General features: G+C 37.0%; 1 protein-coding gene across 1 annotated transcript; it reads left to right on the forward strand.

Moving 5' to 3' along the window:
* Positions 1 to 1,725: 1,725 nt before the first annotated feature.
* Positions 1,726 to 3,507, forward strand: K441DRAFT_728316 (putative FAD dependent oxidoreductase; the record flags this gene model as incomplete). The annotated part of the gene is made up of 3 exons (XM_067654177.1): positions 1,726 to 1,894; positions 1,949 to 2,355; positions 2,412 to 3,507. 3 exons carry the CDS (start codon positions 1,726 to 1,728, stop codon positions 3,348 to 3,350), a joined length of 1,515 nt encoding a protein of 504 aa, XP_067501356.1. The 3' UTR covers positions 3,351 to 3,507.
* Between the last annotated feature and the right edge of the window lie 8,565 nt (positions 3,508 to 12,072).

Genomic DNA, 12,072 nt, shown 5'->3' on the forward strand with positions numbered 1-12,072 from the left:
TCGGCTGCAGAAGCCATATCGTACTAAGGAGTTTTGCCTGTAAGTGCTTACTAGCGCTGCCGATCGTTTGGAGAACGCCGCCTGTTTTACTAGGCAAAATTGGGTTAATCTCCGACAGATTAGCATGCTTAAAAAAACGCCCAACATCAAAATTAAACGAAACTTTTCTCACCTAAGAGGTCGTTCGGTTGCAAAAGCGTCAGATTAAATCTGAACCGAAAGTCTGGCAGAACGAACGCGTTCCTTCCAGATTTGACACGCGTCTGTGGCTCTACGGGTTGCACGGACATGTGCAATCTAAAACCTTCAGATTTAAATAAGGAGCTTCGAGCTCCTGATTTGAACTAACGCCAAGACCTCAGTTCAGATTCTATATACGGTAAAGTTGCCAAATTTTTAGTGACTTTTAGCGTGTCTTTTGGGCGGTCAGAGAAACATCAAAAATTTGTGGCTAAAAGTCAAGTTGAACTGGAATTCAACCGAACGGTCGCCTCAGAATCAGATTAGAGCTCCAAATCAACTCCATTCCAAAGCCCTCATTCTGACCTAAACCTGCAACCGAACGCCGCTAAGTCTACTATTTAGCTATACCACCTCCGACTTTAATTACGTCGCCTTATAGATACAATAAGGTGATATAAATCTTTTTTATTAACCTTGTCCTACTCGCTCACCTAATTACCTGCCCCAACAATTACCTACTCTCTACTATTTTGTATATAACCCCTTAAAGAGGCGTATAAGCCTTCTTTAGTAAGGAAAGCGCGTTATAATCGCGAATATTATTTAGTAAGATAAATTTAAGAAGAGTATTATTTTAACTCTACTGGGTAGGCACCTAATCATTAATTAATACTTTAGCCTTATTTTCTTAAGCTCTACAATTACGAGGTAAGGTTGTTCGGATATTTCCATTTGATATCGGCGATCAATCTATATACGGCGAGTGGAAGGCTCAATATGCCGAGGTGGTGTATATATGTATAAAGGAAGCTAGATAAAAAGTTATAATATATAACGTTATAACTATAGGTTTCTACCCTTCCTCTAATAACCAGCTACAATTATATAGGAAAATACTCTATTTTAGTCCTTTATTAAATTACTGCTACCTATCCGCTTATATAAGTTCTTAATATTAATAATAATAAGCTAGTAAAGGACTAGCTTAAGGTTATAAGGGAGGACGTACTATATACGTTAAATGAGGTGTGTTAAGTGCTATAAGTGGTTAATCGGTTCAACTAGCGGCTATTCGATATCAAAGCGTTAATGAGGCGCTAGCGCCCTTGCTGCCGAGTAACCGCACTGACTAGAGGCTTTAACACCAAGCTCTATACGGCATAGAGCCTCCAGATTGGCTTATGAGGCGTGCATATACAAGGGGGTACCACGAACGGGGCAGACGCCCTCCCTGCTAGTGAGTTTTCAAAATAAGCGAGCCCTTGCAAAATGGTTGGGCTGTATTATTCTGCTAGCATACTAGCAGGGAGGGCGTCTGCCCCGTTCGTGTTACCCCCTTGTACGAAAAGTCCCTGAAAACTTGCCACACGAAGGGATAATTTAGCCTGGGCTTGACGGGGCCTCTCTTTATTCGTATATTCTTGCGAGTGCGATTACGAGAGATTGCTAAATTGCGAAAGCAGTATAAAAGGTTCAGAGTTCTTCGCAGCAGATCGAATCCGTTAACTCATAACTATTTCCGCACGACACTTGACCACCACTATGCATATTCTTCTTATCTTAGGTTCTGCATCATTTGTTATTGCTGCCAAGTCTGCTTCCGGCGCCTTCTATCATACTTCCTCTGCCAAGGCCTGTCAATATTTCAAAACCTTTTATCCCAATTCCACATATTTTTCAAATGAGACGCTGTACACAGAAGCAAATGACGGTCAGTGATTGTGAAACTTGGAACACTTTTAAATCCCTAACAATTTGGTATCAGCTTATTACACGTCGAGCGCTTGGCTTGGACCAGCCTGCGTGTTTGCGCCTACTTGTGCCCAGGAAATGTCCCAAGGCGTTAAAGTTTTAACGGATTTCAACACTCATTTTGCGATTCGAGGGGGAGGGCATATGCCTATCTCCGACGCTGCTAATATTAACTCGACCGGGGTGCTCCTATCAACTTCTGGCCTAACCCAATTAGATCTGTCTAGTGATCAAACATCTGTTTCTATAGGACCCGGTAACAGGTGGGCCAATGTCTATAAATATCTCGAACCATTTAGTTTGAGTGTTGTAGGAGGCCGAATGGGAGTCGTAGGAGTTCCCGGCCTTTTGCTTGGAGGCGGTATTTCCTTCTTTGGCAACCAGTATGGTTGGGCTTCTGATAATGTGGTTAAGTTTGAGGCAAGTATTCACCATCTATTCTCTACCCCCTTCGTGGCGAACGCTAATTCGCGTAGTGCGTCTTGGCGAATGGGGACATTATTGAAGCTACCGGTACGAACGAGCATTCAGATCTCTTCTGGGCTTTGAAGGGTGGCGGGAACTCTTTGTGCCTGGTGACAAAGTTCGAGCTAAGGACGCTCTCTGTCCCTGCGGTCTATGTGGGAGAAGCCGATTATGGCGATAGTGTCAGGTCCAAATTTCTTGATGCCGTCTTCACCTTCGCTGTCAATGGCTCAGCCGACGTTAAAGCAGCCATTGTTCCAATTGTTCGATGGGGATCGTCACAGGGAGGCCCAACATACAACACTTGGTTATTTTACAACGGAAACCAATCATCGCCTATTGCTCTGCAAAACTTCACAGCACCAAACATGATGCCATCGAGCAACACGTTCTCGTATCGGTCTATGTATGGATGGACTCAAGAAACCGACCCACCCATGTCCCAAATCCATGGGTTCCGTCAGCGCTTCTATGTCACCTCAATCACTGCATCCTTGGAAGCCATGTCCATCATTCATGATACTTATTTTACCGCAGCGCAAGCCCGGCTATCGAATGTCACCAACTTCTTCACTGGTGTAGCCTTCATGCCCATATCCGAGAACTACATTGCTGCGGGGAATGACAGGGGTGGGGACCCTATGGGTGTAGATGCATCTAAGGCTCCTTACATTTGGGTTGAACAATCACTCAGCTGGCCCGATCCCGCCGACGACTCTAAGATCGAAGAGTTCCTTACATCCGTCAACGCTGAGATCAGCTCCAAGCTCGAAAGCCTAGGGGTGACATCTCCCTTTTTGTATCTCAACGACGCGGATGCAGGCCAGCCTGTGTTTGAGGGTTATCCAAAGCAAAATGTAGAGCGGCTGAAAAAAATTCGTGCTCGGTATGACCTACACATGATATTTACGGATCTCATGCCAGGCGGTTGGAAAATAGAGCACACGTAAAGCCAATCTTATTAAGCAAAATTACAGGGGTTCATTTAAAAGATGTATGGCTTCCGCAGTTCTACTAGTTAGACAAGAATATCGTAGGCTGTAAAGAAGTGGTAATACGATCTACAAATTGCTTGGATTTTATTTGTGCAGTTATCCTTCGGCAAGGGAGATTTGGATATATACTAGAACACTTTTATAGGAACTTGAGAATAACTGGCTATAGACTATGAATAGACTTTGTAAAATATCTCTAGTGCTGAATTTTTGCTTAATTATAAGCAAAGTATCTATGGTTATATATATATAGATACAAGGAGCTTATATAACCTCCTTTGTGGAGGGTTAAGGACAATTTCTTAAATTTCTTAACGCGCTTAGACTTTAAACCCCTAAGAAGCCCGCTCCCTGTTAGCGACTTAGTCAATCGAGACATAAGCACGGCAAAAGGGTCGCGCAAGCCTGTACGATTGGATTGTCTATAAACGAGAATCTAAAGCTAGGGAAAGGAAAGAAGAAGAAGAGCAGCGCCGTTCGGTATTTTATACTATACTTTGCGAAAGTATTACAAAAATCAAATTAAGCGAGCCCCCCTGCCCGCAGACTGCTCGTTTTACAAAATGCTTTTACAACTACCAAAAATAAGTCTTATTGTTAAAATAGGTATAGTTTAATGATTATTTTTATTGAGCATTCATTTCTAAGAGGGTAAGGAAGCGACAATTATATAGAAGAGTGTTAGAGGTTCCACCCGACAAGAAGCAATACACGCTAACTGGAACCCACTTTAATAGCCCCCCTTAAGCTGAATATAGGTAACAATATAAAGGTTATAAGAGACGTTAATATCTCTCTAAACCTAAAGCATCTCTAAATGCATAGAATGCATCTTTTGGCAGCGCCTTAGTGAAACCATCAGCCATTTGTCGACTTGTTTATATATATTTCAGCTTAATATCTCCGTCCATAACCTTCTCCCAAATAAAGTAATGTCGGAGAGTAATATACTTAGTTTAAGCGTAAAACTTAGGGTCTTTTGTAAGAGTAATAGCACCTTAATTATTGGCGTAAATAATCGTTGCGTAAGGGGATTCGTTAGTTAGAGATAGTTCTTAAAGGAGTTGTCATAACCAAATAGCTTCTTTTGCTGCAACTATCTATGCTATATACTCTGCTTCGCAGGTTAAAAGTACCACTATAGGTTAGCGCTTTAAGGACTAGCTAATTATACCGCTTCCAATATTAAACACAAATCCCAACGTTAATCTTTAAGTTTTCAAGTTATCTACCTAGCTAGAGTCTGTGAACCCCCAAAGCGCTTATATCTCTCCTTAGAGGATAAGTTAGAGGTTAAGTATACCGCGTAAGTAGGAAAGTATTCGAAGAATAGCTTATATATAAGACTTATTAGGATTAGAAGTAAAGTGACTAACAAGAGAGACGGCAAAGGCGATATTAGGTTAAGTACCGAGTATAGCGTACATTAGGGTGCCAACTAGCGATTAGTATTAAGTCTTAAACGCAGAGTCAGCTTAATAATCTACCGCCGCCGGTTAAAGACGAGAGGTTCCTATTAGTATAAGGTAAGGGGAATAGTTCCAAAGACTAGCGCTATAAATAGCCTCTTTAAGGTAAGAGAATTGGCTGAGCCGTAGTTTACGGAGTTATTAATCTTAAGTTACTTTTATACTAAGGTAATAAGCAATAAGGCCTAGATCGGTCATGCTAAAGCGTCCACTAAGTTAAGCTTTAACAATCTTAATATTAATAATATCTGGTCCAATAAGTAGGAGGTTATTAACGTAGACTGCGATATATATGGAACCTTTAGCGAAGACTAAAGAGTTAGAGTTAAGGGGTTTAAAACTAGCATCTATAAGGAACTTTAAGAGCGTTTAATGCTAAACTTAAGGCGACTGTTTAAGACCGTAAAGTGCTTTATTTAGATAATAAACCCGTCTAGTTCCATTATTAAAACCTTTAGGTTAATTAACGTAGATCTCCTCCTTAACGCTTCCGTAAAGGAAAGCGGTCTTAATATCTATTTGTTCAATCTTAAGGTCTTATATAGCTGCGATAGCAAAGAGCGCTTTATAGCTTATAGGTTTTATAATAGACGCGAAGGTCTTATTAAAGTTAACCCTAGCTTATTATTTATAACCCTTTACCACCCACCTTACCTTATATCGTATAATCCTTCCTTTACTATCCCGCTTGTGCTTAAAAACCTATTAGGCGTTAAGAACTTTATAATTAAGAGGTCGGTTAATAAGTATCTAGGTATTATTTACTTTATAAGAGCTAATTTTGTCTTTACTAGCGGAGTACTATTTATTATTATTAACGTTAAGGGTAGATTGTTTCTATAACCTTAGCTTATAAGGTTTAGCTATAGGGGAGTTGCTAAGCATAGCGTAGAGGTGTTTAAAGGAAGGGGTCGAGAAGTAGGCAAGCGCTGAGAATGCTGTAATAGGCGGGTTTTCTCTAATGTCGACAGAATTGCGATACTTAAGAGGTAGTTAAGGCCCATTAGTAGCTGCTAGACGTTTTAACTTCTATAGGGGTGTCTTATTAGTAGCAAGACGCTTTAATTTTTAAGCTTTCTTAAGGAGCTGTTTCTCTTCTTAATACTATTTACGTCGGGTAGCGTAATTAGGTGGAGCTTCTTCTCCCTTAAACTAAGTGTTAATATCTAGAGTATTAGAGTCGTATTCAATATATTATTCTTAAATTTAACGCTTATTGCTACCGGGAACTATTAAAATAGTCTCTTAGAAGTAGACAGCTAAGGCACGTATAAGCCGTCCTGTCTCTTTATCTTAAATTTAAATGATATATTTACCCTTAAAGCTAATAAAGTTCCCTAATCTTGCCTTCTTATCTATATAAGAGCTGAACTTCTTCTAACTATTGGCCCTATACTAGACATTACACCTAAAGGTACGAATCTAGGAGTAATTAAAGACTTCGCCTTACTCTATTTTATAGGGGGTCTATATTTTCAACGATTTAATAGGGAGAATATTTCGTATAAAGTTAGCGTGCTTAACTACTTCTGGCTAGAAGTTCTTAAGAAGTAAGCAATTATTTATAAAGGTAAAGGCTCGGTTATATATTATGCGATTAAGTCATTCTAAGGCTTTATTTTGTTGTTAACTCTCTAGGGTTAAGTATAAGAACTAAATTCCCTCATTCGCAAGTTCTAGCTAAAAAGCATATCCAAGATATTCTCCTCCGCCATTACTATATAGCCGTAAGATAAGACTTCCTTATCGTTTAACCTTCGCTTAATATTGTTAAAAATAGAACGGGACTTCAGCCTTGTACTTTATTAGGTAGACTTTACTTATTTTATTAACTCTATCTTAAAAAGTAACGAAATATCTCAATCTATTATAGCTAGCTACTTTTATAGGTCCTTTAATATCAGAGAATATAACTTTATAAGGCTTAATATCGTGGTTAATAAGAGAATCCCGATATATAACATTGTGCATTTTGCCACATAGGTAGGCTTCGCAGGTGCAGTTATAAAGGTTTAGTAAGTAAGTAAGGTCTATCCCTTTTAACATTCTTTAGAGCTTTTATAAGTTCTAGGGGCTAATATAACCGAGCCTTTTGTACTATAACCTCTCAGCTAGGTTTTATAAGCTGCTGTATAATATATGGCTGGTTTAATAGCCAACTGCAAAGGCTATAAGCCCTTCTTAATAGTCGGCCTAAGTATAGAGAAAAAAGAGGCCGGATTTGCAAAACGCGTAAGCTATAAGCTCTAAGTTATAGAGAAAATCGCATCTAAGGTTAGATAAATAAAGATAAACTCGATTATTAATAAGCTGTAAACTAGATACTAGGTTAGCTTATAAATTAGGGATATAAAGAATATTAGTGAGAATAAGCTCTCTCTCGACTCCTAGAACTATAAGTCTTAGGTATATATCTCCCTTTCCTATTAACTAGAGACACGTTTCTCCAATTCCGGAGATAATAATCTTCTTATTAACTTAAAGATCTTAATAGGTAATAAATAGCTCTCTTAACTGAAATATGTGCTAAGTATACCTAGTATTAATAATAATTGCAGAGGAGAGGTTGATATTTAGTTTGGCCATAAAATAAAGTTATCTAGTAAGCTTAGAGGCGTAGGAGTAAGGAGGAATGCGAATAATATAGGGAACCCGCCACCGATAGGCAATAAGGTATAGTTGGCGAAGTAGGTTGCGTATAAAGTAGCGTAAGTTCTTCTATAGGTTATATACGTAGGCTAATAGTTTCCATACTAATAGTAAAGGTTAAAGGGCGATTTATATAAGCAGTAAAAGACTATAAAAGAAGAATAGTATACCGGCTATAAAGAGTCTGAAGGAAACAAATAAAAGATAATATAAGAGTGGATGGATCTATAGTAAAAAACGTTTAATATAATCGGAAATACGGGAGTTTTGGCCATAATTATTAAGGTGCAATTATGGCCTAGTCAGCTTACTATGGAGTTAAAGCTTTTATAGCCACCTTATTCGTTACTAAACTATAGTTAATTAAATAGCCATTCCTATATATTGCCTCAACTTAGTAAGAGGCTTGCTATTTATTATTGTCGCTAATAGTGCTATAGGTAATAATGCAGATCCTAATAAGGAGTTACTCTAATAGGCTTTTTATTGTTTTCTAAAGTCCCTTTTATAAGTAGAGCGCGTATCCATCTTTATGGCTTTCTTAGGGTTTTCCTTTCGCCAGATCTCCTTTAAGTAGGGTTAAAGGATCTAGTATCTATCTTCCTAGTAGCCAGCGCGTTTGCATAGCCTGCAATACGGTCTATTATATTATTGTTAGCCTTACTAATCGTAGTACTGCTAGCGGTAAGAGGCTTAATTTATATATGCTTAAAAAGCTACTAGTTAACTTCGGAGCATAAGTTACTCTTATATATAGGTAAGGCCCTAAACTTTTAAGAGAGTAAGGGTCTTATTAGTAAGGGAGTATATAAGGTAAAACGATTCTTACTAGCTATTAAAAGCAGGACTAAGATTATTAATAAACTTAGAGAGTAGGTCTATTCGGTCTATAGTATAGTTTTAGGTCTTAAGGTCCAAGTATATCTCCTTAAATTTAATAACGTATTCTTTAACGTTCTTACAGTTTACGAGAGTAAGGTTTCGCTATTTAGCGCATATTTTAGCGTATATCGCGTCTCCTTTTGGCTTAAATTCCACGTATAAGATTTCTATTACATCCTTAATTTCAATATAGTCTTTAATAAGGTTTTATCCGCGAGTGCCACAGGTTATAAAGATGCAGTTTACTCCCTTAAGTTGCTTTCTTTTTTAAGCTTTAAGATCCGCCTAATAAGTTTTAATAAGTTTATTATAAGCGTCTCTCTTAACCTAAGGTTGGTTTATAGCTAGTCTAGCTTCTAGGTTAACTAGAGTATCCAAATTAAAGTTATTCTTAATTAGCCACTACCTAGTACCTTTCTTCCACTTCTTATGGTTTGTGGGGCTTTTAAGTGTCTAAATATTAGAGAGATTAATATTAGACTTAGAGTATTTAATCGCTATAATAACTTGTAAGAGAGAAGTAAGTATTTTAGTAAAAAGGTGGGAAATAATGTTCTTTGGCTTATATACTATCACCTTTTTAGTATTTAGTATAGTGCTAAGGATTTAACGACTAATAATAATGATGATAATAATGATAATGGCACTAGGAATAGTAATAGTAATAGGCAACTAAGACATTAATAGAAAACCTAATTTAAGGTTAATAGATAGTAACAGGCAACTAAGATATAGTAAGAAAAGCCGATTTTAATTAATAGGATATCTAAAATTTCTAGAGTGCGTATGTCTAAGTTAGAGTGTGCATATCTAAATGTCTAAAATATCTAGAGTGCGTATATCTAAGGTGTTTAGAGTATATATATCCGAAATATCTAGAGTGTAAAGTATCTGGAGTGCATATGTCTAAAATATCTAGAGTGCGTATGTCCGAAGTGTCTAGAGTATAAAGTATCTAGAGTACGTATATCTAAAAAGTCTAGAGTGCGTATATCCGAAGTGTCTAGAGTATAAAGTATCTGGAGTGCGTATATCTAAAATATCTAGAGTGCGTATATCTAAGGTGTATCTTAAGACGTAGTATATAGGTCGCTGCGCGATAAAAGCGTCTCCGGGCTTATAACCTGTTAAAATAGGTATAGTTTAATAATTATTTTTATTGAGCATTTATTTCTAAGAGGGTGGGGAAGCGACAATTATATAGAAGAGTGTTAGAGGTTCCACCCGATAAGAAGCAATACACGCTAACTGGAACCCACTTCAACACTTATTCTATAAAATTAGTAAGTAAAACTATAAAATAGATACTGTTTTATAATTTTAAATATATGGCAGCTTAGGAAATAATGTGGTTGTAAAATTTTAGGTGGTAAAGCATTAGGCTAAGCGTNACCCCTCTATCAAAACAATACACCCCCTATTNCCCTACTAATACGACTCTATATTTTATAAGTAGGGATATATTTTATAGCCCTAAAATAGGGCTATAAAATAAGCCCCTATTTATATAAATTGGAGGGGTATTNGTTGAGTTATATAGGGTACTTTATAATAGCTGTAAAACTTAAATTAAGGCTNTGCGCTAACTAACCTAACTCCTNTACCCCTAAAAATAAGCACCCCTTATAACTCTACTAAAATGACCATAAAANATATAAATAAAGGCTTGTTTTATAGCCCTAGAATAGGGCTATAAAATATATCTTTATTTATAAAATGTAGAGCTATATTAGTAGGGCTATAGGGGGTATATTGTTTTGGTAAAGGGGGTAATGCTTAGGCCAACGCTTTACTACCTAAAACCCCACAACCACATTATTTACTAAGCTGGCATATATTTAAAATTGTAAAGCGGTATCTATTTTATAGTTTTATTTACTAATTTTATAAAATAAGACTTATTTTTAGTGGTTATAAGAGCATTTTTGTAAAACAAGTGTCTGCGGGCGGGAGGCTCGCTTAATTTTGATTTTCGCAATACTTTCGCAAAGCATAGTAAGATCTTCGCGTCACGTGATCGCAATATGCGGCAATCTGTGGCAACTTGCCGGTGTAAAGTTCTGCCAGTTCTGCCAGTTCTACCAGTGCCGTAACATTACCCCCCCCTCTAAAAAAGCCTGCCCTTAGGCTTTGTTGCTAAAAGTCTTAATAAGAGAATCTAACTAATTAGACAACTTTAACCGCCGGTTAAAGTTCCTAGATATCTTAATACCTTATATAACTAAGAAATTTCTAGGGCGTTTTTATCCTTATATTCTTCTGGTAGCTTATTATCTTTATTATACTAGCATTCTATCTACTTGTTTAGGTACTTTAGTAGTCTGGATTTATTAGGGTAATAGCTATAGAACTTCTAAAGCTTATAGGGACTACCTATAAAGTTCTATATAGGGTACTAAGTAGGGTCTAGGTTATATCCTTTCTAACTAATATAATACTTTAACATTCCCTTTATAAGTTTATAGGCTAGCACTTCTTTAATTTCCTATTTATTATCGCCATTAACTTAAATTAGTAGGGGAGATTTATTCTTTTATCCGGGCAGTAGGTTATTTATAGCTTTCCGTAGCTTATCTAGTAAAAAAATAGAGTAAACTTTAATTAAGTCTAGGAGCTTAACCTTATATAAATTGCTTACTTTATTAAGAATTTTATACAGTCCTGCTATCTTATAGTCTAGCTTATGGCTAGGCCGTTCTGTTTTTTAGTTCTTTATTATAACCTAGACTATATCGCCTATAGTAAAGTTAGGCTCGCGCCTATGTTTATTTACCTACTATTCTATTAACTTTTAGGCCTTTTTTAGGTTTGTATAGGCTACTTTTTAGGCTTCTTCTAAGCGCTTAGCGTACTACTAGGCTTCCTTATAAGATAGTTTTTCGCGTATAGTCTAGGGCCCTTTTAGTCTTTCCTAGTTAAAGCTTATATGGGGTAAGTAACCCATTTCTAGTTAAATAGGGGCAAATCCGGTAGAGTTGTAGGGTAGGGTCACTTAGGCGTAGTCTATTAAGGGCAACAGTTCGGCCTAGTTATCTTAGAAGTAGTTAATAAAAGGCCGGAGTCCCCGGTCTAAGTATTAATTTATAATCTCTATTTAACCGTCTATTTAGGGGTAATATACTATAGAAAGCTTTAGCTTAATACCTAAGATTTAGGTAAACTTATTCTAAAAGGCTAATATAAACTATAGCCTATAGTCGGATATAATAGTATCTAGTAGTCCATAAATTTGGTAGACGTAATAGATATACAGCTAGGCTACCTCTTTTATATTAATATTCTTGTAATAGGGAATTAAAAATAGGCGCTTGCTAAAGCGGTTAACTAAAATTATAACTATATTATATCCGTTACGGTCTAAAGGTAGCTTATAAAAGTCTATAGAGATATATTACTAGAGGCGGTCGGGTATTAGGAGGGGTTTTAATAGTCCTAAGGTTTTATTTTATAGAATTGTAGACCTATAGTAGTTATTATAGTTCCGTATATAGCGGTTAATATCTATAATTATTCTAGGCTAGTAGTAGCGGTCGCTAATAATCCTGCGGGTTTTATTTTTTCTAGGGTAGGCCGTAGAGACCTAGGCATATACTTTAGTAATAAGCCAAGTCTATAAGTTCTATTCCTCTACTACTACTAGCTATTCGCGGTACTTAAGTAGTCTACTTTTAAGGGAC

Source organism: Cenococcum geophilum (assembly GCF_001692895.1).
Source record: "Cenococcum geophilum 1.58 unplaced genomic scaffold K441scaffold_36, whole genome shotgun sequence".
NCBI classification, from domain to species: Eukaryota; Fungi; Ascomycota; class Dothideomycetes; order Gloniales; family Gloniaceae; genus Cenococcum; species Cenococcum geophilum.